Below are 26,472 nucleotides of genomic sequence, written 5' to 3'. Positions count from 1 at the left end.
GGCTGGGCATGGTGGCTCAGTCCTGTAAGCCTAGCACTTTGGGGGACCGAGCCAGGCAGAGCACTTGAGCCCAGGAGTTTGAGACCAGTCTGGCCAACATGGCGAAACCCCATCTGTACTAAAAATGCAAAAAAAAATTAGCTGTGTATGGTGGCGCACGCCTGTAATCCCAGCTACTCGGGAGGCTGAGGCAGAAGAATCACTTGAACCTGGGAGATGGAGGCTGCAGTGAACTGAGATCACACCACTGCACTCCAGCCTGGGTGACAGAGCGAGACGCTCTCTCAAAACAAACAAAAAAACAAACAAAAAAAGCATTCACGCCGGGCGCGGTGGCTCAAGCCTGTAATCCCAGCACTTTGGGAGGCCGAGACGGGCGGATCACGAGGTCAGGAGATCGAGACCATCCTGGCTAACATGATGAAACCCCGTCTCTACTAAAAAATACAAAAAACTAGCTGGGCGAGGTGGCGGGCGCCTGTAGTCCCAGCTACTCGGGAGGCTGAGGCAGGAGAATGGTGTAAACCCGGGAGGCGGAGCTTGCAGTGAGCTGAGATCCGGCCACTGCACTCCAGCCTGGGCGGCAGAGCTAGACTCCGTCTCAAAAAAAAAAAAAAAAAAAAAAGCATTCGCTGCATTCAGAGCATCAGGTTTCTATCCCAGTCCTGGCACTGCTACCTGGTGATGTTGGGGGAGCTGCCTCATCCCTCTGGGCCTCAGTTGGCCCAGATAATAGATGCTAATAACAACACCTATCGAGAGATTCAGTGACAGATTAAGCAAAAAGCGCTTCGAATCAGATACATAGTCAGCGCTCAGTGCACTGCAGGTATTACTGATATTTCTTCTTTTTCTTCTCAGGGGTGGGACGCGCCTGCACGTTGACACACTGTTCCCCAGCCTGGTCCTCAGAGTTGCAGGTTTAGATATTGTCCGTGCACTGAGGCATTCCTTTCTGGCAAAGTCTGTCGGGAAGTCCAGTTACCAGTAAACGGTTGCTTGATGAACATGGAAGTGGAGCTGGGGCTTGGGAGGGTGAGTAGCAGGAGCCTCATACGGCCTGGTGTGGTGGGGCCTCGGGCTCCCCTTTCTATTAGGCCTGGCCCAGCGCTTCCAGTGTCTGGTCTGGTGGAGGAGCTCTGTTTTCTGCATGATGAAAGGGAGGCTGATCCAGGTACAACCTCTGCTGCCTCTCGCATCCACTGAAGCTGAGCTGGCTGCTCTGAGGGGCCAGAGTGGCCCCTCCCTCCAGTGCCTCTTTGGGTGTCCTTTCAGATTCTCTCTGTTAAGCAGAAAGGTCTCCCCAGAGCAAGGAGGCCTCATTTTGGCTGTGTACTAGTTCCCCACCCTCCTGAGAACTGCTTTGAACACACTAGGAGATACCCTGAAGAGTGCAGCTCTAAGGCTCCATCCCCTTCCTGTCTACTCTGGCTCATGAGCAGACTTCCCACAGCTTACAGGACAATCCAAGCCCCTGCCTTAAGCCCAGACAGTCTTGGGGGGTTGCACTTGGGGGATAACATTTGGGTGTTATCTAGAGATCAGTTCTCTAGGGTGGGGCTTCTTAAGCAAGGTAAACTGAGCTCACCCATTACTTAGTGGATTTTTTTCACTCCTAATTTATTTCTTTTTTGGGTTAGGAACACTTTAAAATTCTCCCTAAATGTGACTTTGTTTTCCGGTAAGTCAATCATATTTGTTAACAACAGTAGCTGCTATTTATTAATAGTGTACTAATCGGGCAGTTTTCATACATTATCTTTAATCCATACAACTCAATTCCAATTTTATAGATGAGGAGACCGAAGCTCGGAGATATCAGTAATTGGCTTGATAGCAGTGTGCTTGTATTATTTTTGGCACTGCCTCAAGAGGATTAGAATTTTCTCTGCAGGTGAAATGATGTTTGCATTTACCTTTCGCTTTCTGACTTCCAAAACAGGCTCTAGAAATCCCTTTCAAGACCGTAGGTGAGAAAACTAAACATTTTAATTTGCATGAGCCCATTGTGAAAGGAAAGCTGATGTTTGTTTGTTTATGTGTTTGGCATATGGGAAATCAAAGCCCTTTATGTGAATGGGGCTCAGAGTTTATCTGCATATATAAATTTAGAAAGTGATGTCAGAGGGTAGGAGAGAATATCTGGACTCTGCCCAGGGAGTGGCAACTGCCCTCTCTGAGGTTGTTCAGAGGAAGCTTGAGGAGCGAGGTCCGTGGAGAGGTGGGGGCTGCATTGGAAGGTGGTACTCTTGAGGACTAGAGGATACTAGCCATTGCTTGTGCCAGGGGAATGATGGAGTGCAGCTCACTTATACTGCCCTGTTTGGCAAACCCTCTTTCCCTGACCTCAACATATCCATCTTCCCACTCTGTCCATAAAAACATCCATAGGGTGGATCCTGGGTATCCAGATCTGCTGATGATGGGAAGGAGAACCACCTCCCGCATTGGTACTTTGGTAGCAGGATGCAAGAGACCCCGTTCTATGACCCCTCTTCCCCTCAAAGCAATGTCCCATGGCTGGCGTCCCCAGACCCTGGACTGGTCCTTACTAGCCAGTTGACTGGACCTCAGAAGGGTTTTGAGCAGTTAAGTGAAGTCCAGTGGCAACCATGGAAATAAACTCTTGCAGCAGAATGGCGATGGCTTGGAAGCAGATGATGCCTGTGTGACAGATGATAAGTGTCTGCATAGAGCAGTGGCCAAGGATGGATAGGAGAGACATTAAGGGGTGAAATCAATAGGACATGATTGACTGATGTGGGCTGAAATCTTAATGTCCTCACTTAGACAGTGACGCTGGCCTCAAATCTTGCCACTTTCTTCACAAACCTGTGCTCTAGCTGGTTCCCAAATGTTCTTGTTTTGTTGAGGTTCCGTGCCTTTCAATGTGCTGTGCTGGCCTCTGCCTGGAAGACCATTCCCTCACTCCAGAAATCTTGCATTTCTTTGTCTCTCCCACTAGAGAATGAGCCCCTTGAGGGCAGGCACTGAATCTCTTTTCTATGAATCCCAGCACCTGGCACAGAGCCTGGGGTGCCACAGGTATTTGTTGAACCAATCAATCAATTAAAAAAAAAGATGTGAGATGATGCAGAAGGAAGCGAAAAGGGATGAAGACATCGGGTGCGACGTCAGACCTTATTATAATCACTTCTCTCTCTGATGTTACTCATTAATCCTTATCGGAGCCAGGCAGGAGAGTGATCAGAATAGCATCTGCCTTTTCTAGCTGCTGGAATTCGAACCAAAGAACATGGGAATGGTTCAGAGGATATTCTAATTTCCTGTCCCAAGAGTTCAGTAAGACTTGTGTTAGTAGAGGCCATGTCTTCTGCTGACATTGTTGGGAGGTGTGTAGTGGAAGCTCTCAGTCAAGAGAGGTAACAAGATAAGATTCTTTCTTTGCTTTGACTTTTTTCTGTTTCTCCCTTGCTACTTCCACACTTACTGATCCTCCAAGGTCCTCAGGAGACTAAAATGCACGCCAGAGCAGAAGATAGGGCATGCATTAATTTCAGAGTCTGTCTTGCAGTAAAATAGAAAATCTTGCATCTTAAGCCCTGATTGTCCTGGGCTGCTATATTTTTGTGGATTAAAATATATTTCTTAAAATAACTTAAAATGTTATTTATTTATTTATTTATTTTTTGAGACGGAGTCTCGCTCTGTGGTCCAGGCTGGAGTGCAGTGGCCGGATCTCAGCTCACTACAAGCTCCGCCTCCCGGGTTTATGCCATTCTCCTGCCTCAGCCTCCCGGGTAGCTGGGACTACAGGCGCCCGCCACCTCACCCGGCTAGTTTTTTGTATTTTTTAGTAGAGACGGGGTTTCACCGTGTTAGCCAGGATGGTCTCGATCTCCTGACCTCGTGATCCGCCCGTCTCGGCCTCCCAAAGTGCTGGGATTACAGGCTTGAGCCACTGCGCCCGGCCTAAAATGTTATTTTAAGAAGAGACTTGTTTTCTCTAATGTCCAAATGTTTGTTAAGATGGGGCGATGAGAGCATAGGTTTCAGAGTTGGGAAGGTACTGCGGCTTCATAGAGTGACCATGGGCAAGTTCCTTTAAAATTCCTCCCCAAAGCTGCTTCTCTGGCTCTGTCTACATAACTGCAGACTAGAAATCCACTACCCTACAATCTGCCTACAGCACCTGCGCCATGCAGGGACCTCATACACCCATCTCATACTTTGTTTAAGACAATTCCTATAATTAAGGTACTATTATTGTCCTTGTCTTACAGGTGAGGCAGCCAAAGAGCTTGCCTCAGGTTGTACAACTAGCAAGTAGTTGGGGTACAGGACCCCAGCCACCCTTCCTCCATTCAGTCAAGTCACTAGAGTGGTCACAGACTTTATCTTTTGTGTTTTGGTGGCGAACTGGAAAATACTCAGTTGGATCTGGAAAATACTCAGTTCTGGCTGTCCCCTATCCTAACCTCTATTTCTTCCTCTTAAAAAAAAAGAGGAGTGGGCTTGGAATAGCTGGAGTTCCTGGGCCCCCACGGGATCCAGGTAGCTGGGGTTGGGAGTCTGCAGACTGCATCTAATATGCAAGAAGCTCTCCCCCAAACTGAGCTTTTGGCAAGGAAACAGCCACACAGGCCAAAGAAGACATCAGCTCACGTGCTCTGGACTGGAAGGATAGTAAGGCAGCTGCTTAGACTGGCTACCTCACGCTGATCACAAGCTCTGATGGGCAATTATACATGTCTTTGATGAATAAAAAATGGGGCAATGAATGAATAGTTAATCAATGCAGTCTGGTGGGAAGGCTCTTTCAGAACCTGGGGGGTGGGGGTGAGGCAGGGAGTCATCTAAGGGGTCTTTGGGAGTGAAGAGATGGGGCAGTCCTCCAGGGGATGGTTTCTGAAAAGGCCTCAGTCGTGGTTCTTGGCTCCCTGATTCTGTGGTTGGGATGTTTTTGGCAGCTGTGGGAGTGTGAAACTGGGAGAGAGGGTTGAGGTGGTGAGCAAATAGGAAAAATATGTTCCCTGCCCACCCAGCGGTCAAGGCAAAATGCACAAATAAGAGTGTGTGTCCCTATGCCCGCATGTGCTGTCTGTGTGTCCTCTGGGTGCTGTGAGTGACATTTTTCCTAGGTGGGCCTGAGCGTGTAACAGCATTCAACTAAGTTGGTTAAGTTGGTTAGGGGAGGCAGAGGCAAGGGGGCTGGGAGGCTGAAAGGCAGTGAGGAGGGAGGGAAAGGCACCGCTGGGGTTATAGGGGATTCTAGAGGGAGAAGTTTCAAAAGGGAGAGGTAAAAAAGGCGCGAGAGGCTGTGAGCAAGGAAAAAGAAGAAGGAAGTGATGGAGAATGGGAGGTCTGCCCCAGCCCCTTCCGGGAGGGCAGGCAGGGGCGGAGGCAAGCACGGGACTGGGAGGGGCGGCGAGAGGCGCGAATGCGAACCTGGCCCGCGCGGAAAGGGCGCGGAGAGCCCCGGCGCGGAGCACGCGGGTAGGGCGAGGGGTCCCCTTTCCGGGGCCTTGGGGCTCCGAGCCCGGGCTGGCCCCTCGGGCTCCTCTGCGGGGAGGGCCGGCCGCAGGCTGGAGCGGGTGCGGAGGCTGGCGGGGAGCGGGCCCCGGAGGCTTTCCTGGTAGAAGCTGATGCGAGGAAGGGCAGCGGGGACCATGTTTGCGAGTCCTAGGCGAGGGTCATGGGAGCTGGGGTATTTCTGGCAGTAGAATGGCCTGCCTCGTGACTAAACTAGCCTGTGATCTTGGGCAAGTTCCTGAAATCTGCGGGATTTTTTTTTGTTTCATTGTCAATAAACTGAAGATAACAACACGAAGTTGGCAGCGGGAGTTTGTGTCTTCTGTGTAGTCTCCCTGCCCCTGCACCTGGTTGAGTTGCTGTCATTATTTTAGTGGACGGTATTCAGAATTCGAGCGCAGGAGCCTCTGCTTCTCCACCTGCTGCCGGGGAGCTATTGGGTAAGTCGTTTATCTCACCTGTGACTCCAGGTGGCAATTAAGATCTGCCTCTCTACTTGCCACGTGGTTACTCAAATGCAGTGCCTAAGATGGTGTATTGGAGTATTTATTCCCCATATTTGCTGCCAGCGGCCACGATCACCCTGCCTCTTAATGCACCCCACAAATAACTCTAGTCCACCTTTCCCTTTCCCGCAGGCCTCCTCTTCCAGCAGCCTCTATCTTTATTTTACAGGATCCAGAGAATCACCCGCTGATGGTTTTTGCCCAGGCCTGAAACAGAACCAGAGAGCTACAGGAAGGGAAGGGCTTGGCTTGCCAGAGGAATTTTCCAAGTGCTTAAACGCCAGGCTTACGGCGCCTGTGATCCGTCCAGGAGGACAAAGTGGGATTTGAAGATCCACTCCACCTCTGCTCATGGCGGGCCAGGGCCTGCCCCTGCACGTGGCCACACTGCTGACGGGGCTGCTGGAATGCCTGGGCTTTGCTGGCATCCTCTTTGGCTGGCCTTCGCTAGTGTTTGTCTTCAAGAATGAGGATTACTTTAAGGACCTGTGTGGACAAGATGCTGGGCCGATTGGCAATGCCACAGGGCAGGCCGGTAAGGGCAGGGATGACTTTTCTAAGGAAGTTAAGTCTGGTTCCCAGGTGGTGGCAAGGAGCAGGAAGGACTCTGCCCCCTGCCCACCCCTCTTTCTATGATGAGAGGAAGGGTCAGCAGCCCTCACCCCACTTGGTCTGGGAAGTGCCTGGAAGGGAGGCACCAGCTCCGGAGGGGTAATTAGGGGCAGCCACATTTCATCTGAGCTTAAGGGACAAGTTTCTGACTGACAAGCTGTCCGAGGCGGAGGGGAGCCCAGGCTGTGTGCTCATTTGGCAGGAAGGCTGGGATGCATAGGAGACCTTTTTTCTCCTCCAGACTGCAAAGCCCAGGATGAGAGGTTCTCACTCATCTTCACCCTGGGGTCCTTCATGAACAACTTCATGACATTCCCCACTGGCTACATCTTTGACCGGTTCAAGACCACCGTGGCACGCCTCATAGCCATGTAAGTCCCAAAGGCCCAGCCCAGGCAAAGGTGGGCGATAGGAATCCTTCAGGCTGCAGCCTAGCTTGGAGTGAAATCCAGGTCAGACAGCCCGGCTACCCTGCCAGGCACCACACCTGCAGCTCACTCCCAGCAGCTGTTAGGAACAGCCCCAGGCAGCGGGAATTTGTAGACTCCCCACTTCCCCACAGCCCCGCTTCCATTTCCTTACCTCTTTCCCTGCTCCGCCTGAATGTGGCTTCCCTATCACATGCTGAACTGAGCCGGAGGCCAGGCTGACTTCCTGTAAGGGCTGGCTTGGAGCCAAGGTTACAAAATTAGCAAAAACTAAAATTGCTCTTCTCTTCCTTCACCCTGAGGATCCTTGTCCTCATCCCCTGCACAGCCTCACATCCAGGTTGCTCAGGCTTCATCCTCATCCTCCTCACCACCTCCCTCCCCCGTCACTCCCCAGGGGCTTAGCTAATAGGAAGTTTCCGTGGTATTGCCACTGGTGGAATTTCAGGCCCCTTCTGACCAGAGGGGAGACAGTGGGGGTTTCCTGTGCAGATGAGTCAGAAGGTTCGGGATGTGATCTCACACACACAGTGTGTTGCTGCATCCTAATCTCGTGCTCTGTGGGCAGGCTCAGTGATAATCAGCACCCTGCTGGGGACTGATACAGCTCAGAGCAGGTGCTCCCAGGGAGGCACATGTGAGATCAGCTGTCAGAGAGAGGAACGGGAGGGCTGGCTGGGCCTGCCTTTCTGGAAATAGCCAGAGAGTAAGGCCAGTCCCTTACATTTTAAGCCTTTGGATGCAGAATGACTGTGTCTCAGTCCTTCTTGGTCCTTGGCTCCCTGCTACCTCCCCTTTCCTCCCCTTCCTTTGTCCCCTCCCTCTTCTCCAGCCTTAGGACATTGCTTTTTTTTTTTTTTTTTTTTTTTTTTTTTTTTTTTGACTCCATGCCTTACAAGACCCCTAAATGCTAAGGGAGCCTTATAACCTTGGAAATCATAGCACTCTGAGCTAGTCAGTCCAATCATTTCTTTTTATAGAAAAGGCTCCTGGGGCCCAGAGAAGGACAGCGCCTTGCCCAAGGTCACAGAGTGAGGAGGAGTTAGAACTCAAGGACCTTGATTTGCAGACCAGGCACTAACCCCTTTCTCCAAGGGGTTGGGCTGTTGGGACTTCCAGGTGGGAGGACCTTGGCTTTGCCCACTCTGTCCTGGCTAAGTCCCAAGCCAACTACGTCATCAGCTGAGCTCATTGTCCAAGGCTGCCTATGCTAGCCTTGGGCCTCAGAATGAGCAAAATGCACTGTCCCTGAGGTCAGGACCACATCTCAATCTCATCGCGGAGTCTCACCTGGTTTTGAGCCTGGGGCTCAGAGGCATCAGTGCTCGTTGCATCCCAGGCTGAGGGTGCGGTCAAGTCCTACACTTGTGGGCTGGGTGAGCAGAATCATGTTTGTCTCCCAGGTTTCTCCTTTCTTGACAATATTCTGCTTTTCCTGTTCTGTGTTTCAGATTTTTCTACACCACTGCCACACTCATCATAGCCTTCACCTCTGCAGGTGAGTGCTGTCAGGTGGGTGGGAGGGATGCAAGCTCAGGGGCACCTGGTGGCTGGGGCAGGTGTGAGCAGAGCGCTATAGGCAAGACATACAGACCACATGGTTATTCAGAGATCTGCAGCTTGAAAGAATCCTGGAAGGATCTTGAGCTATTGCTGGTCTGTGAAAACAGTTTAGTCTATTGAGAAAATGTGAAAAGCAAGGATGATGAGAGGGATTACTTCATAGAGTAGAATTTATTCAAAACTTTACATCTGGCCGGGTGCAGTGGCTCACTCCTGTAATCCCAGCACTTTGGAAGGCTGAGGTGTGTGGATCATCTGAGGTCAGGAGTTTGAGACCAGCCTGGCCAACATGGTGAAATCCCTTCTCTACTAAAAAAATACAAAAATTAGCTGGGTGGTGGTGGACGCCTGTAATCCCAGCTACTCAGGAGGCTGAGGCAGGAGAATTGCTTGAACCCAGGAGGCAGTGGTTGCAGTGAGCCGAGATCACACCAGTGCACTCCAGCCTGGGTGACAAAGTGAGACTCTATCAACAAACAAACCCTAAAAAACAAAACAACTACAAAAAACTTTTACATCTTTCTTGTATGTGTTAAAATGTTCTCTTTCTTTTTAATGAAATGATTATATGAATGACCATTTTGAAAATATCCTTACTTAGCAGGGTGAAAGTTGACAACTCTATTGTACTCAAAATCTTTTTTTTCAAATTTTACCAGTCTATAAGTCTGGAATTCCAATCTGGTTTATTCTCCACCACCTTTCCACCCCTTACACAGAGGAGAAACTGAGGTCACAGAGTTTGCACCCTTTGCAAAGACACGTCCATGGCCACAGAGAAAGCGAGTGGGAGGTGGGCCTGGTGTGCAGGCCTCCTGATCCCTGACTCTTCTTTCTCTCATTGCCTTGGTTATGGTGGCCACGAGATGCCTCCCGAGGTTCCTCCCTAGTGTCAGACCTGTGGCTCAATTTTTGGTTTAGGAAAGAAGAGTACATTACTCTTGTGTGTGTAAGCTATGCTAAAGCCCAACAGCATCATGAGATTGTCTGCACTCATGCTGGGCAAACACAGAGACTGAGTGTCTTTGTCCACACAGATCTCATGAGATGGCCTGGCACCTCAAACCAATTATTTCAAACCACTCTCCTTATCCAACCAGCATCATCTACTCTAAAAGCCTGTAAATGATTTTTAAGCGACTGAATGTGGAGGTGGTGGCTGGGTAATATTTGACTCGTGCTTGCAAATTGTCTGAGCAACAATCTTCCTCTTCCTCCATAGTATAGGGCTTTTCAGTTTTGAAAAAAGCTTTGAGCCCACAAGGACTCTATTGTGAAAGAAGTCTCCAACCTTTAGCAATAGGAGGGATGTACATTTTATAACGACAAATTGAATGGTAAATTGTGTGAATACTCTAAAATTGGCTCTTGGCAGTGCTTCTTAAGGTATAGCACAGTAGTTAAGAGGATGTTAGGGGCACACGCATACTACATCAACTACACTAACAAACATCAAATCACCTGACAGAACAGCTATTCCGTTTTTATGTCTCTTTCAGTCCTTCTGATTTCATGAAAGAATGTCTTGATGTGGGGCCAGTGTGATTTTAACACTGATGGAAAGAGCAGGTCTTAGGCTTTGAACATTCTAAGGGCAAATGCATCCAGCTACAATTGAATAACATTGTTTTCCTTTCATTGCATTTATTTTTACAGTTACTTCCTATTCATGACAAGCAATGCCAGTGATTTCATCTACAGTAGTGAAATAAAGTGTCCTATAAAAATAGATTTTTTTTTTGGATAAAAGTGAGTCAACTTAAAACATTTTAGCAAATAATAGGACAGGCATAGGTTATGGCCAGAATAATGGTGCGCAGAAGTCTGGTTTGGGGAGGAATAATTTGTCAAGGGTTCCCCTACCCCAGCTCTTGAGCTTTTCTGCTGTGGTCTCACACTTACCAGACCTGTTATAACCATTTGTTTGCATGTCAGTCTCTTTAAGCGCAAGGAGTATCTTTTATTCATCTTGCATTTCCAGTGCCAAGCACAATGCCTGGAACCAAGGAAGTACTCAGAGTTTAGTGAACAAAGAAAAGACCATGGTTCTTTTCTCACTCAGTTCTCATAGCACCTGAGGCAGGAAGAGCAGGAACTGTTGTTCCCATTAAACAGATAAGATGACTGAGGCTCAAGGCCAATGCCATGAATTAGGGGATGGGCTCAAGGGTTGAGCCTGGCACCTGAGTCCAGGGTCCTCTTTTCCTAGAGTGTCAAGGATGAAAAGGAGAGGCAGCTTGTGATTTACTGAGGGAAGAGAGAGGTGGCTTCACTTAGAGCTCTGCCTCTGTCTGTAAACTTCCTGGCCTGCCACAGACTGAGGACCCACTTTGGTTGGGAAGAAGGTGGCCCAGGAGACTTCCACAGAGATATCTGGGGAAACCTTGGCCAGTATCCTAAAAACCCTTGAAGGACGCTGGAACGCTGGCTCGAACTGGGGCCTGGACACTAGGATTGTTGGGAATTTGGAGCAGGTGGGAACAGAGGTTGGGGCTTGCATGTTTGGGTTGCACTATGACACCATCCTGCTTCTGAATTTGATGGTCCAGGCTCAGCTGTGCTGCTCTTCCTGGCCATGCCAATGCTCACCATTGGGGGAATCCTGTTTCTCATCACCAACCTGCAGGTGGGAGTCTTCCCTAATCCCAGGCACTTGGCAGGGTGGAGGGAAGGTGGAGGGAAGGTGAGACCCTTTTCTATAATTGGCTGCCTCAGATGGGGTTGGCTCAAGCTGAGGTGGGAGCTCTAGCGGTGGAGGGTCAGTTTGGGTATAAGGAGTGCCTGCCACATGCTAGGTCCTCAGGAAATACTGTTTCATGAAAAAATACGTGATCCAGGCTGGTCCTATCATCCCCAGATTGGGAACCTATTTGGCCAACACCGTTCGACCATCATCACTCTCTACAATGGAGCATTTGACTCTTCCTCGGCAGTCTTCCTTATTATTAAGGTAAATATAGTAACAGCCTACATTCATTGAACACTTGTATATGCCAGGCGCTTGTCTTGTGAACCTTGCATTATTTCTCTCCATCAACTCGGTGAGGTATGTACTATGTTGCCCCCATTTTACAGATGAAGCATTTGAGTCTCCGAGGTTAAAAAGCTTTTAACAATGAAGGTTCTGCAGCTAGTAGCCATGATACTGGAACTCAAACCCAGGCTTGTTGGTTCTAGAGCCTGAGCTTGTAACCGCTAAGCCCCTCCTTCAGCCTTGCCCAAGCTTTTGTGGCAGTGGTCATAACGTGCTTGGGCCAATGTTGGGCAGAGGCTGGGGGCCCTTTAGAGTGGGGTGTTTGCTGCCGTGAGCTTCTAGTTTGGACAAGAAGGTGGCAAGTGGCTAGTGGGTACAGCAGGGGCAGACACGGAGGCTTGTCCAGCTGTCCCAATGGCTGATGTTGAGGTTTCAGGGGATGAACTGTTGCCAAGCCTATTAGAGGTCAATCAACAACCATTCTGCCTTATTCATTGCAAATGGTTTTATCTGGGCAGTGACCTGCTTAGCCCAGGGGATGAATCCTGATTGATCAAAGCCAACCACGGCAATCCGTTTACCCCTTGCTAGTGATGGATGGAGGTCAGCATAGGATCCAGTCCTTTTTAATGAGATAAAGGGGGTGTATATATTAGAAGACTCAAGGGGCTTTTCTTCCCTGACGGAAGGTGAAAGCAGAGTACAAATGAAGTCTTCCTCATTGAATGTTGCGGTGTGAGGATGTGATAGCTGGGGCTGTGGCAACCATGCTTCAATTATGAGACAACAAGCTGGAGTACTAAAGCTAGCATGCCACAGATGGGTGAGTGAAAGGAAGGGAAGAGTGTGGCTCTCAAGCCGCCCAACCTGGGACTTCTCTCTGGGCTTAGTGTTAGGCCAGAGGCAGTTGGCATTCCGTGTCGGTTATGGGGGCAGAGAAGAGGATCTCTGGCAGTCACTACCCAGACATGAGTCTAGCTTAGTCCTATAAGCTCTGGAGGTTTGGAGGGTCATGCAGAGACTGAGTCCCTGGGGCACTCAAGCCTTTCTACTCCTGGCACAAGAGCCACTTTCCAGGTTCTTCCTCCTTCCCCTGGGTATGCCTCCCTTTCTTTCTTCTTTTTTTTTGAGATGGAATCTCACTTTGTCTCCCAGGCTGGAGTGCAGTGGTGGGATCTTGGCTCACTGCAACCTCTGCCTAGTGGGCTCAAGCAATTCTCCTGCCTCAGCCTCCTGAGTTGCTGGGACCATAGGCTTGCCACCACACTCGGCTTATTTTTGTATTTTTAGTAGAGATGGGGTTTCACCATGTTGGCCAGGCTGGTCTTGAACTCTTGACCTCAAGTAATCCGCCTTCCTTGACCTCCCAAAGTGCTGAAATTACAGGCATGAACTACCATGCCCAACCTCTCTCCTGTCTGTCTAGAGTTGGAAGGGGAAAGGCAGCAGGAGTGGGAATTCTTAGTTTAATCTGACTTTGCTGCTGCTTACTCTGACAATTCATTGAGCAATTCACTGCACCTCTCTGGACCTCAATGTCACTCTCTGTAAAATGGGAGGAGGTTGGGCTAGGTCAGTGGTTTCAAACTGAGCATCGAGGAAGTTAGGGATTCTCTTTGATGTCATGCCAGTCACCAAGGAGAACAAAGAGGGAGATGACTGGCAAGCTCCCCATTGATGTGTTTTGTAAGTTGAATTTCTGTGTAAAATTTTCTTTGAACAAAAGGCCTTTGCTGTTATTGGGGGAAAAAAGGCACTGGGCTAGAAGATCTCTGGGGAGCCATACAAGGAGGCTGCACCGGCTGCGGGGATGGGTCATATGAGGACTCCTCTACTGCCGGGTGTGTCTTGGGGTGGGTGCATATGTGTACTAGGTATTCCTAATCAGCTTCCAGGGTGGTAGGTGATGGCTTGTACTCGGACTCCTTAGAAAACAGGGTTCCAGCTCCTGCCTCTTCTGCTGATGTTTTTGTGTGTGATAAAACATACGTAACATAAATTTTACTATCTTAAGCTTTTTTTTCTTTGAGACAGAGTCTTGCTCTGTTGCCCAGGCTGGAGTGCGGTGGCAAGATCTTGGCTCACTGCAACCTCTGCCTCCTGGCTTCAAGCGATTCTTCTGCCTCAACCAACCGAGTAGCTGGGATTACAGGTGTGTGCCACCATGCACTGCTAATTTTTGTATTTTCAGTAGAGATGGGGTTTCACCATGTTGGCCAGGCTGGTCTGGAACTCCTGACCTCAAGTGATCTGCCTGCCTCAGCCTCCCAAAGTACTGGGATTACAGGCGTGTAATCATGTAATCATGTAATCATACCCTCTCACCTCAGCCTCCCGAGTAGCTGGAATTACAGGCGTGCACCACCACGCCCAGCTAATTTATTTATTTATTTTTAGTAGAGATGAGGTCTTGCTGTTACCCAGGCTGGTCTCAAGCTCCTGGACTCAAGCAATCCTCCTGTCTTGGTCTTCTGAAACACTAGAATTACAGGCAGGAACCACTGAGCTCAGCCCTGCATAGTGCTCTTAAAGTTCATCCATGTTGTAGTGTATGTCAATTTCTTTCCTTTTTATTTTATTTTTTTTGGAGACAAGGTCATGCTTCATTGTCCAGGCTGGGGTGCAGTGGCCCAGTGATGGCTCACTGCAGCCTCAAACTTCTGGGCTCAAGAAATCCTACCACTCAGCCTCCTGAGTAACACACAGGTGTGTGCTACCATACTCAGTAGAGAAGGGGTGATGTTGTCCAGGCTGGTCTTGAACTGGGCTCAAGTGGTCCTCTTGCCTCCCAAAGTGCTAGGATTATAGGTGTGAGCCAGTATGGTGGCCTCCTTCCTTTTTAAAGGCTGAATAATATTCCACTGTGTGTATAGATCACATTATGTTTAGCCGTTCATCTGCTGATGGACCTTTAGGTTGCTTCCATCCTTTGGCTATTGCGAATAGTGCTGCTGCGAACATGGGCGTGACACTGACTTTTTCCTCCTCCTTCTGCAGCTTCTTTATGAAAAGGGCATCAGCCTCAGGGCCTCCTTCATCTTCCTGTCTGTCTGCAGTACCTGGCATGTAGCACGCACTTTCCTCCTGATGCCCCGGGGGCACATCCCATATCCACTGCCCCCCAACTACAGCTACGGGTAAGGACTATCTGGTGATTGTGGGCCAGAGCCCCTCATTGGCCCTAGGGTGGGATGGACAGGGCAAAGCAAACCTGTCATAGGAGAGGAGGAGGACTGGAGCAGTGCATCTGTTAGCTATTGCTGCATAACAAACTATCTCAAAACTCAGCAGCCTAAAACGTTCAGCATTTATCATTTTTCATAAGTCTGTGGGTAGCTGGCTAGTTCTACTGATCAGGGTCAGATGTAGATGATTTTGACAGGGCTCATTCATGCATCTGATCATTTGGAGGGTTACAAGGGGGCTGACTATGCTAGGATGGCCTCATTCACATAGGTTTGGAGTGACAGGGATGCCTGGGTCACGTGGCTGTCATCCTCCAGCAAGCCAGCGTGGGCTCATTCACACTGTGATTTCAGGGTTCTGAAAGAGCGCAGAAATGCACAAGTGTTCTTGAGGTTTAGGCTTGGAATTGGCACAACCACTTCTGCTGCATTCTTTTGGCTGAAGCAGTTCACAAGGCTGGCCCAGATTCAGGGCATGGGGAAATAGAGCTGCAAAGTCTCATTCAAATGGGGGTAAATACAGAGGAGGTGAAAACATGTGATCATTTTTGCAGTCAGTTCCCACAAGGAGTAGAGGAAGGGTGTTCATTTGCTGCTCACTATTTGTCAGACCCCATGTGCTCTCTGATTTCATCCTCACGATAATCCTCTCAGATATCCTTATCTCCATTTTCTAAATGAGAAAAATGAGGCTCAGAAGGGTTAAGTCTGAGCCATCTTTCTGTTGCTAGGAAGAGGCAGAGCTGGGATTTGAACCCGGGCCTGCCCTGCTCTTTTCATACTTCCAGTGGTTCCCAAACTTTGCTGCATATTAGAGTTACTAGATTCACATAGAGATCTTAGAAAAGAAAGCCTGACTCTCACCTCCAGACATTCTGATTTAATTGGTCTGGTCTGCAGCCTGGGCAATCAGGGTGGCTAAAAGGTGATTCCAAAGTGCGGTGAAATGTGGGATTCGCCATACTGTTCCCTCCAGTCTGAGTCTCAGGTTCAGCTCACAGTCCTTGGCCTTGCTGGTTGGGCTTTTGTTTCCATAGCCTGTGCTCTGGGAATGGCACCACGAAGGAAGAGAAGGAAACAGCTGAGCATGAAAACAGGGAGCTACAATCAAAGGAGGTCCTTTCAGCAAAGGAAGGTGAGCCCTGCTGACTAATCTCTCTCTCCTCCAGACCCGAGCCTCTCCTTGTGCCTTTCCTGGCCCCTCACCTCCAGAGCTCCCCCAGAGACCCAGAATCAGAAAAGGCAGGACAGAGAAAGGACCTTAGGCATCTTTCCAACCCCCTCACTTAATGGAGGGTCCAGAGAGGGGCAGGGCTTTTGTCTCTTTTCTGTCCCTCTTTTCTCTCTTTCACATCCCATCACTTTCCCCGCCTTCAAGCCTGCCTTCCATGGGTTGCCTTCCCTTCCCCCAACTCCTTGGTTCTGCCCTCTTCTGTGATGCCATTGCACTAAGTCTGGTGCAATGCCCCCATTTCTCCAGGTCTCCTAGGTCCGTCCTCTCTTACTGTCCCAACTCTATCACTGCTTCCTTTCCTTCCTCTCTGTTCTGCGTCTTTGATTACACACATCACAAACCGCAGCTAGCTATAGTAGAAATAAGGACGGGGTGGGAGAGGAGATGGGAGATGCAGGTCGAAGGACATGAAGAAGCAGATGAGCAGGATGAACAGGCCTAGAGATCTAATGCACAGCGTGAAGACTGTAGGTCATCAAATTGCATTGTGTCTGGGACTTTGCTAAACAAGTAGATTTTAACTGCTGTTGCCACAAAACAGGTAGAAATGTGAGATGATGGATATGTTAATTTGCTTTACTATAGGAACCATCTTAGTAGCTATATGTATCCTATGACCTTATATTGTATATCTTAAATATACACAATAAAATTGATTTTTTTTTGTTTTTACCATCTGACAGTTGGATCCAAAACACATATTTATTTATTTATTTATTTTAAAGAAAGAAGAATAGGGTTCTGGGAAGCTTCCAAAATCAAGGGAGGAAATTGGACTTGCCAGGATGTAGGACCTATTTTAGATTAGGTCCGTCCTAAATTTATGGCTGGTCTGCCTTGTTAGGAGGAACCATCTCGTTGGTTAACCTTGAGAGAGGAACAGAACCCTGAATTCACGGTGCCATCTGGATCATGAAGATTAGGGTAGAGGAAGATTTCCTAAGGAAGCTCAGGATACTGGGACCAAAAGAAAGGGAGGCACTGAGGAGCAGGTTAGAACAGAGTGTCCACACTCATCCTCGTCTCCCTTCTGACTTTCTCCTCTCCTTGTCATTCCTTTCACCTTTCTGGCTGAGAAAGATCAGGAAGGTATTACTGCAAGACGTGTCATTGACCAGGCTGTGAGAGACAGATCGGATTTCAATAGAGAAGAACACAGAGGGTCATCCAAGGTGGTAGGGCCAGCATGACAAAGCAGGGAGGTGGGGATGTGTGAGTCTGAGGCAGGCGCAGAGCATGCCGGGTGAGTTATGGGAGCCAAGGGTAGAAGGTGGGCCCGGACCTGAAATGTGCCACTGATGCCTCTACCCTCCCCATCCTACCTGTCCACTTTCCTCGTGATTCACGCCCAGATCCTCCTCTCCCCATTAGAGACCCCAGGGAAAGGGCAGAAGCAGGAACCCCGCTCCTTCTGGAGCTACGCTTTGTCTCGGCGCTTTGCCTGGCACCTGGTGTGGCTGTCTGTGATACAGTTGTGGCACTACCTCTTCATTGGCACTCTCAACTCCTTGCTGACCAACATGGCCGGTGGGGACATGGCACGAGGTATGTGGTGGGGCTGGGAGGTAGCCCATCTGCACATCACAGCTGGGAACACAGAGCCTCCCAGCAGGGCTGTACACACCAGAGGAGGGTCTGATGGTGTGGGGAGGAGGGACGTGCAGACAAGAGCAAGGTGGGAGAGTCCCTGCTTGGAAGGGAGTTTTGGAAACTTCTCATCAACCAATCTCTCTCTTCCCTCTGTAGTCAGCACCTACACAAATGCCTTTGCCTTCACTCAGTTCGGAGTGCTGTGTGCCCCCTGGAATGGACTGCTCATGGACCGGCTTAAACAGAAGTACCAGAAGGAAGCAAGAAAGACAGGTGAGATGCGGGGGAGGGCAGGGCTGGTCAGGGAACCAGGAAGGGAGGTCTTCATTTACCCCATGACATCTTCTCTCTCTTTCTCTCTTTTTTTTTTTTGAGATAGAGTCTCACTCTGTTGCCCAGGCTGGAGTGCAGTGGTGTGATCTTGGATCACTGCAGCCTGTGCCTCCTGGGTTCAAGAGATTCTCCTGTCTCAGCTTCCCGAGTAGCTGAGATTACAGGCATGTGCCACCATCCCCTACTAATTTTTGTCTTTTTAGTAGAGATAGGGTTTTACCATGTCAGGCTGGTCTTGAACTCCTGACCTCAGGTGATCTACACACCTCAGCCTCCCAAAGTGCTGGGATTACAGGCGTGAAGCACCATGCCCAGTCTTCTCTTGTGTTCTTAACCCTGTCTGGTTACACTCATTGATTCATTAAAACACTAGTCACTGAGTGACAGTTATGTGTCAGCCATGGTGCCAGACACCAGGAATTCAACAGCAGACAAGACAGATACGTTCTTTTTCTCAAGGTGTTCTCAGTCTAGAGGGTGGAGAAAGGCAGGTAGTCAGGCAGTTACAATCCATGAAGCAAACCCACAGGGGGCTATGGGGGCACAAAGAAGGGCACATAATCTGTTCTGGGTGAGGATGGGATTGGTGCCAGGGAAGGCTTCCTGGAGGAGGTAGCATCTAGGCCAAGACCTGAAGGATGAATAAGAAGGGAGGAGATGAAGAAGTGGAGCCTTGGAGAGTGGCCCAGGAGCACAGTGGGGTCAAAATGGTGAATGACAGAGTGAAACATTGAGGAATCTGGGCAGGTGAATCAGGCTGGCTAGGACACAGAGCACTGGGGAATCTTAGGGAAGTGGCTGGAGAGAGAGAGGTAAGAAGGGGTCAGGCTGTTTACCACATCAGGGAGTTTTGGCCTGGTCCTTGGACATGGTTGGAAGAGTAGAGATATGCTGAGGTATTTTAACCTGCTGGGTCAGGAGGGATAAAAGTAGACCAACATTTTACATACTTATTTCATCTATCCCTTCCCCCACCCCACGCACCTGCTTCTCCCACACCTGCTAGAGTTTTCAAAGCAAATCTTAGACATCGTATCATTTCATCTGTAAATATTTCTCTATACCCATAAATGTTTCTCTAACATATAAGGCCTCTTTTACTTAAACATCCCCATAAAATCATGATCACACCTAAAAAAACCAGTAATTTCTCATATCATCTACTGTGCAGTCACTGTTCAAATTCCTCCAATCATTTCAAATACATCTTTTTACATTTGGTTTGTTCAAATTAGGTTCCATGCCTGGTCCATGCAGTGTATTTGGTTGCTGTGTCTTCTATAGCTTTTAAAATCTAGAAGAGTCCTCCCCGCTTTTCTTATTTATTTGTTGAAGAAACTGGGTCATTTCCCCATATTTTGGATTTGGCATTGTTTTAATGTGTTATTTAAAAGTATTCCTTTCCTTGGGTATTTCCTATAAACAGTGGGATTAGAAGCTTGGAGGAAACACAGTTTAATTGTTTGGGTTTTTTTTTTTTTTTGGCATGAATAACTTAGAGGTAGAGCTGTGGGTTTCCTCTGGTCTCCCATCAGCAGCCCCTGGTGTCTGTTGTCTTGTTGCCGTGTTAAGATTGATCAACTGGTTTAGACATTGCCAGTCTGATCCATCCACTGTAAAGTTTCCCATCAACCATATACTTAGTGATTTTAGCAGCCATTAATGATCAATGCCTAGGCCTATGATTTTATTAGGATTACAACAGGATGATTTTCTTTTCTTTTCTTTCTTCTTTTTTGAGACAGAATCTCACTCTGTTGCCCAGGCTGGAGTGCAGTGGCACAATCTTGGCCTACTGCAACCTCCGCCTTCCAGGTTCAAGTGATTCTCCTGCCTCAGCCTCCCGAGTAGCTGGCTTTACAGGCACCCACCACCTGGCTAATTTTTGTATTTTTAATAGAGATGGGGTTTCACCATGTTGGCCAGGCTGGTCTCGAACTCCTGACCTCAGGTGATCTACCTGCCTCGGCCTCCCAAAGTGCTGAGATTACAGCCACTGCTCCTGGCCAAAAGGATGATTTCTATTTCTATCTTCTGCTTTTAATCACTAGAATTCTTCTAGAAAGAAAAACATTCTTTACTATTTTGTTACCTAGAAATAAATGCTTGGTTTACATGTTTATTTACCAGTCTGAAATAATGAATTGGTGCCCTAGTGACCTCCAGACATGGCTACTAATTTTTTTTTTTAATAAAATTTCATTTTAAAATATATTTGACATGTTTCAGTCTGTTCTGTCATGATTCTTCTTGATGCTCAAATTGTCTCACCTTTGGCCATTGAAAACTTTACCAACCCAGGGGCCGGCGCGTGGCTTCAGCCTGGTAAGTCCCAGCACTTTGGGATGCCGAGACGGGCGGATCACGAGGTCAGGAGACCGAGACCATCCTGGCTAACACAGATGAAACCCCGTCTCTACTAAAAAAAATAAAAAAACTAGCCCGGGCGAGGTGGCGGCGACGTGTAGTCCCAGCCTACTCGGAGGCTGAGGCAGGAAATGGCCTAAACCCGGGAGCGGAGCGTTGCAGCTGAGCTGAGATCCGGCACTGCCCTCCAGCTGGGGGTGACAGAGCAAGAGCTCCGTCCACAAAAAAAACTTACTACCAACCCAGAATCTGTGTCTTTCAGACAAAATCACATTATTTCTAGACGGTATCCTTACTTTCTAGCACAATTAAATGTTCAGGTCCATTTCACTAGGTGTGTTTCCTGCCCCAGACCTGAAATCATCGTTTTTTCCCAACTAACCCTGGGTTTCTTTAATTGGAAATGGTATTTAGAGGCTACAGTCTGGATGCCGAGGTTTCTTACTGCTCCTGTGTTGTCACTGCTTTTGTGCTTTGGATAGAGTTAACATGTACATAATTTTTGATAAGAAAAATATCATAAATACTTAATACTGATATTTTATTCAAATTTTATTTCCTTGACTTTACATTTGCAGCCCTTTCTCTTCCTCTGATAATCTTGGTTCCTAACATATGCATATATACACGTACATACACATATATAGTATTTTAAATATAATTACTGGTTTTAGCAATATTGATGTTACTTGATAACAGTACAATTGCTAAATACTGTTGCTACTTCTTTCTTTCCTTTTTTCTGTCCTTTCTTATTCCTTTCTCATCCTTAGGATATATCCCATGAGAGATATACAGTCAAGTTGCCATATTTTCTTTTTTATTTTTAGGGATGAGGTTTCACTCTGTTGCCCAGGCTGTAGTGCTGTGGTATGATCACGACTCACTGCAGCCTCAACCTCCTGGGCTCAAGTGATCCTCTCCCTTCCGCCTCCCAAGTAGCTTGGACTATAGGCATGCATTACCATGTCTGGCTAATTTGAATTTTTTTTTTTTTGTAGAGAAAGGGTCTGTGTTGCCCAGGCTAATGTCGAACTCCTGGGCTCAAGCTTACCCTGGCCTCCCAAAGTGTTGGGATTGTAGGTGTGAGCTACCACACTGGGCCAAATTACTGTATTTGAAGGATCACCAACTTGGTGTAGAGTTATGTTCTTTGGTTTCATTTTATTTTATTTTGTTTCTGATTTTTTAAGATTGTTTTGCTTTTCTTATTATTATTTAATTGTATTTGTAAAACATTTACATATCAGACATTTACATTTTCCCAAAGCTAAAACTGTGAAACAAGATATATTCAAAGAAGTTTAGTTTCCCTCTCTGTTTCTTGTACCCCTTTTCCTCTTCTTTAGGTAACCATTTTTATGTTTTTTAATATAAACATTGTGTAGGTGTATATACATGTATTAGTCTGTTTTCCTGCTGCTGCTGCAGACATATCTGAGACTGGGAAGAAAAAGAGGTTTAATTGGACTTACAGTTCCACATGGCTGGGGAGGCCTAAGAATCATGGCAGGAGGTGAAAGGCACTTCTTACATGGTGGTGGCGAGAGAAAATGAGGAAGAATCGAAAGCGGGAACCCCTGATAAACCCATCAGATCTCGGGAGCTTTATTCACTATCACAAGAATAGCGTGGGAAAGACTGGCCCCCATGATTCAATTACCTCCCCCCTCCCGGGTCCCACCCATAATATGTGGGAATTCTGGGAGATGCAATTCAAGGTGAGATTTGGGTGAGGACACAGCCAAACCATATCAATACGTTTCCCTCTCTTAGATAAAAGGTAGTATACTGTACACACTATTCCACAGGGTTTTTTTTGTTATTTTTTTTTGTTTGTTTGTTTTGTTTTCTTTTTTGGTGTAACTCTATCCTGAGGGTGCTCTGTAGCAGGGACCTCTCCTCATGCCTTTTAACCACTGGCTGGGTCTCCATTATATGGCTGCAACATAGTTGCTGCAGCATTCCCCTACTGATGGCTATTTGGATTGTTTCCAGTCTTTTGCTATTACCAGTAGTGTTACAAAGAGGATCTGGCCACATGTTCAGGGTGGGGAGGGGCAGATGTGTGTAGCCTGTCAGGAGGGCACTGCAGTAATCCGTGACTGAGTTAATGGTGGTTTAAAGCTAGGACGAGTCAGTGGGGTTGCAGAGGAGTGGGCACATTTGAATGGTATGTAGGAGGTGAATGATCAGCATCATTGATGAATCTGAGGTGGGGCCTGTGGGGAAGGGATTCGAGGATGACTCCCAGGTTTCTGTTGGGGCAGTGAATGGATAGTGGCTCCTCCCCCTTTTCCAGTCTTCCTTGGCCCTTCCCTGACTTCTGTTGGGTTGGCCTACAGAGAGCCTCTTTTTCCTCTCTGTTCGCCCAGGTTCCTCCACCTTGGCGGTGGCTCTCTGCTCGACGGTGCCTTCACTGGCCCTGACATCCCTGCTGTGCCTGGGCTTCGCCCTCTGTGCCTCAGTCCCCGTCCTCCCTCTCCAGTATCTCACCTTCATCCTGCAAGTGATCAGCCGCTCCTTTCTCTATGGGAGCAACGCGGCCTTCCTCACTATTGCGTAAGTGGCCTTGGGGCGGGCTCTTACGCAATGGAACACACTGGGGCAAAGAGAAGTGGGAGGTAAAGAAATTGGGATGTGAGGCTGGGCCTGGAGGCAGTCAGGTGCGGGAGACTGGGTTTGGGGGCAGGTGTGGAGGGAGTGAGACCAGAGGTGGCGGGAAGGATAGAACATTCATGCACTTGAGCCTTTACGTCTGCGGTGCCCTGTCCCTCTGTTTTCTACTTGGTGAACTTGTATTCATCCTCTGAGGCCCACTTCTGTTCCAGTTCTCCAGGGAAGAGATGGAAAAGTGTCTTCCCTTCTTTGTGTCCTTAGTACTGTAGTCTTACTTCCTTTGCTAGTACGTGCATTGTCTGGCATGCTATCCATTTACCAGCCTGTCTTTTCCTCCCTGGTGTAGCCTGCATGAGGGTCCTCTCTGTTTGTCCAGGGCCCCGCATGTGCCTTCTCTGGGTTCTGTGGGTCAAATGGCTGAGCAGAGGTGAAGAGGGAAAGGCCAGACAGGTGTGGGTGGAGGGCAGGCCTAGGACAGGGGAGCTGGGGACAAGCGGCCGACAGAGGCCCCTGAGGCCAGGCTCCTGCTTGGAGGGAGAGTCCCTGAAGCTCGCTGGAACTCCTCTGGTTTCTCTCCCCAGTTTCCCTTCGGAGCACTTTGGCAAGCTCTTTGGGCTGGTGATGGCCTTGTCGGCTGTGGTGTCTCTGCTCCAGTTCCCCATCTTCACCCTCATCAAAGGCCCCCTTCAGAATGACCCATTTTACGTGAGTACTGGGAGGATGGGCATCCCTGGCAGGAGGCCTTGGCTGCCCCAAATCTGGCTGTGGTGGCCTGGGTATGTAGCATGGCGCAGCTGCTCAAAGAGTCCGTGTTATTCAAATATTTGGGGCAAAAGTATTTCTGTGTGTGAGGAAACAGACATTCTGGAGTAGGGTGGAAATTCTCACAAAACTTCAAGCAAAATCCTGAGACCTCAAAGGTGTTTCCTGCCTGTGGTGAGTGCGGGCCCACCCTGGCCTCCCCCCTAGGCCCACTCAGGGTTTCCACAGAAAGCACAAGAGCTCTGTGCTTTCACCTCTGTGTCCTTACACCTGGAGGGATGCTCTAAGGTCCTGCTCTAGGAGGTGGGAATGACTCTTCTGCTGTTTGCAGAAACTGAGGCTCAAAGAGGTTACTTATGTGTTCAGAGGCACTGGCTAAGTAGCAAAAGTCCTTCAACTTTGAATTCTGTATTTTGACCACTGCACAGCTCTTATTTGCTTCATTTTTTTAAAAAAGCAGCAAATTGTAGAATAGGAGTTTAAATCCATCACTTGGAGAAAAGAAAGACTAAATGTTTTTTGTTTTTGTTTTGGAGACAGGGTCTTGCTTGGTCACCCAGGCTGGAGTGCAGTGGCACAGTCTCGGCTCACTGCAGCCTCGATCTCCTGGGCTCAAGTGATCCTCTTATCTCAGCCTCCTGAGTAGCTGACACTGCAGGCATGTGCCACCATGCCCAGCTTTTTATTTTATTTTATTTTATTTTTTATTTTTTTGATAGATACTGGGGTTTCGCTATGTTGCCTGGGCTGGTTTTGAATTCCTGGCCTCAAGCGATCCACCCGCCTCTGCCTTCCAAATTGCCGTGGTTACAGGCGTAAACCACTGTGCATGGCCAAAAGACTAAACTTGAAATCTGAGGCGAATGACTTGATTGTGACATCAGATGACCAAGTAATCAGATGTGTGTTCTAGCTGGTGCCTCTACCAGCTTCACATGTGACCGTGAACATGACACTGAATGCTCGCTAGGCCTCTGTTTCTTTACCTGTGAAATGGGCTTAATATTCCTCCCCTTCCCCACCCCGTAGTGCAGAATGAAAAGTAACTGAAAATCCTTCCTCCAGGGCTCCATGGTGTCTGGGTGAAAAGTAGAATATAAACTCGGCAGACTTCTGGTCCCTTCGTTGGTCATGGAATGGATCAGTGCTTCGTTCATTGAGCAACAGTTCTGTTGTTCAGAATTCCTGGATTTCACCTCACTTCTGCTCTCCCTGCAGGTAAATGTGATGTTCATGCTTGCCATTCTTCTGACATTCGTCCACCCCTTTCTGGTATACCGGGAATGCCACAGTTGGAAAGAAACTCCCTGTGCAATTGCATAGTTCAGAAGCCCTCACTTTTCAGCCCTGAGGATGGTTTTGTTCATCTTTCTCCACCTTTGAGGACCTCGTGTCCCAAAAGACTGCCTATCCCAGCAAACACACACACACACACACACACACACACGCACGCAAAGACATATTTAACTGTTAACAAGGACGTTTGAGCAGCAAGAAAAGAATCTCAGTTGCTGAGCAGATTGATATCGCACAGACTCAAAGCAAAGACATGTGGAACTTCTTTATTTCAAAACAAGAGTGTCTCCTTGCACTTAGCCTTGGCAGACCCTTGACTCCAGGGGAGATGACATGGGGGAGGAAGTGTGTCACCTACTTCTTTATGCCTGTTTGGCTCTGAAGTCTATGTGTGTCTGGATCCTCTGCCACGGGTTAAATTTTCAGGTGAAGAGTAAGGTTGTCGTGGCCTCAGCTATACTTCCCAGCTCTCCCTCAAGAGTGCGGCCTTGGCTAGAGAACTCACAGCTCTGGGAAAAAGAGGAGCAGACAGGGTTCCCTGGGCCCAGTCTCAGCCCGGCCACTGATGCTGGATGACCTTGGCCTGACCCTGGTCTGGTCTCAGAATCACTTTTCCCATCTGTAAAATTGAGATGAATTTTGGTGTTGAAGGTTCTTCCTGGAGCAGATGTCCTAGAAGGTTTTAGGGACAGTGACAGAGTCAGGCCACTGCAAGGGCCATGGGAGCCAGCTGACCTGCTTGACCGAAGGATTTCTGACAAACTATCTTTGGGGATGTTTTCCTCTTCAAGAAGGGATATAAGTTATTTACTTTGGGCATTTAAAAGAAAATTTCTCTGGGGAATAATTTTATAGAAAAATAAAGCTTCTGTGTCTAAGGCAACTACTGTTTCCATCTCTCTAGGCTTTGGGGCTGGGCTGTGTGTGTGTGTGTTTGTGTGTGTGTGTGTGTGTGTGTATGTGTGTGTTTGTGTGTGTATGTGTGTGTTTCTGAGGAGGCCCTACCCTGGCATGAGAAGAGCGTAGGGAATCTGGCTACACATCCTAGTGTGGCAGCTGGACCCAGAGGTGGGGCGAGAACCCTGTCTATGATTCACCCCGCTGGTCCTGGCACATGGGTCCAGAGACTTACTCCTCCAGGAACCCCTCTGCTTCCTCTTCCTCTCCACATCCTTAACCTTCAGCAGAACCCTACCCCTCACTCCACATCCCCAGCTAGAAGCACTGGATGGAATCAGAAAGTCCTAGTTTGAGTTTCAACTCTGCCCCTCAGCAGCTGGACAAGCCCCTTAACCAGTCTGAGACACTAGTTCCCCACTTGTAAAGTACAGTTAATCATTTTTATCTCTGACGGTGATTGTGAGAGTATAAAATCATTTCAACTGCCTAGCATGTGGTGGGAGCACATGAGGGTTTGCTCCTGTGTTTACTCATGACCCTCGGGGAGGATGGAGGCAAAGAGGGAGAAGTTGAGGGTGCAGGAAGAGAGATGGCAGGTGGGTGGGATGGG

The 26,472-nt window shown here is 48.3% G+C and overlaps 1 protein-coding gene across 4 annotated transcripts; it reads left to right on the top strand.

Moving 5' to 3' along the window:
• The first annotated feature begins 5,014 nt into the window (after nt 1-5,014).
• SLC43A3 (solute carrier family 43 member 3) lies at nt 5,015-25,845 on the top strand. 4 transcript variants are annotated; one of them, XM_017851356.1, is made up of 14 exons: nt 5,015-5,102; nt 5,868-5,933; nt 6,169-6,534; nt 6,853-6,982; nt 8,491-8,537; nt 11,152-11,228; nt 11,460-11,552; nt 14,574-14,713; nt 15,799-15,896; nt 17,367-17,540; nt 17,742-17,858; nt 22,661-22,847; nt 23,486-23,609; nt 24,885-25,845. In XM_017851356.1, exons 3-14 carry the CDS (start codon nt 6,351-6,353, stop codon nt 24,987-24,989), a joined length of 1,476 nt encoding a protein of 491 aa, XP_017706845.1. In that variant the 5' UTR covers nt 5,015-5,102; nt 5,868-5,933; nt 6,169-6,350; the 3' UTR covers nt 24,990-25,845. The 4 variants fall into 4 exon arrangements, with proteins under 4 accessions (XP_017706845.1, XP_017706844.1, XP_017706842.1 ...); XM_017851355.1 differs by having other exon boundaries at nt 5,051-5,102; nt 5,779-5,933; XM_017851353.1 differs by lacking the exon at nt 5,015-5,102 and adding an exon at nt 5,330-5,457.
• The last annotated feature ends 627 nt before the right edge of the window (nt 25,846-26,472 follow it).

The sequence above is a fragment of the Rhinopithecus bieti genome, unplaced genomic scaffold (assembly GCF_001698545.2).
Source record: "Rhinopithecus bieti isolate Rb0 unplaced genomic scaffold, ASM169854v2 scaffold_33444, whole genome shotgun sequence".
Lineage (NCBI taxonomy): Eukaryota > Metazoa > Chordata > Mammalia > Primates > Cercopithecidae > Rhinopithecus > Rhinopithecus bieti.
The sequence above is the reverse complement of the archived record's forward strand: the minus strand, read 5'-3'. Positions and strand labels throughout refer to the sequence as shown.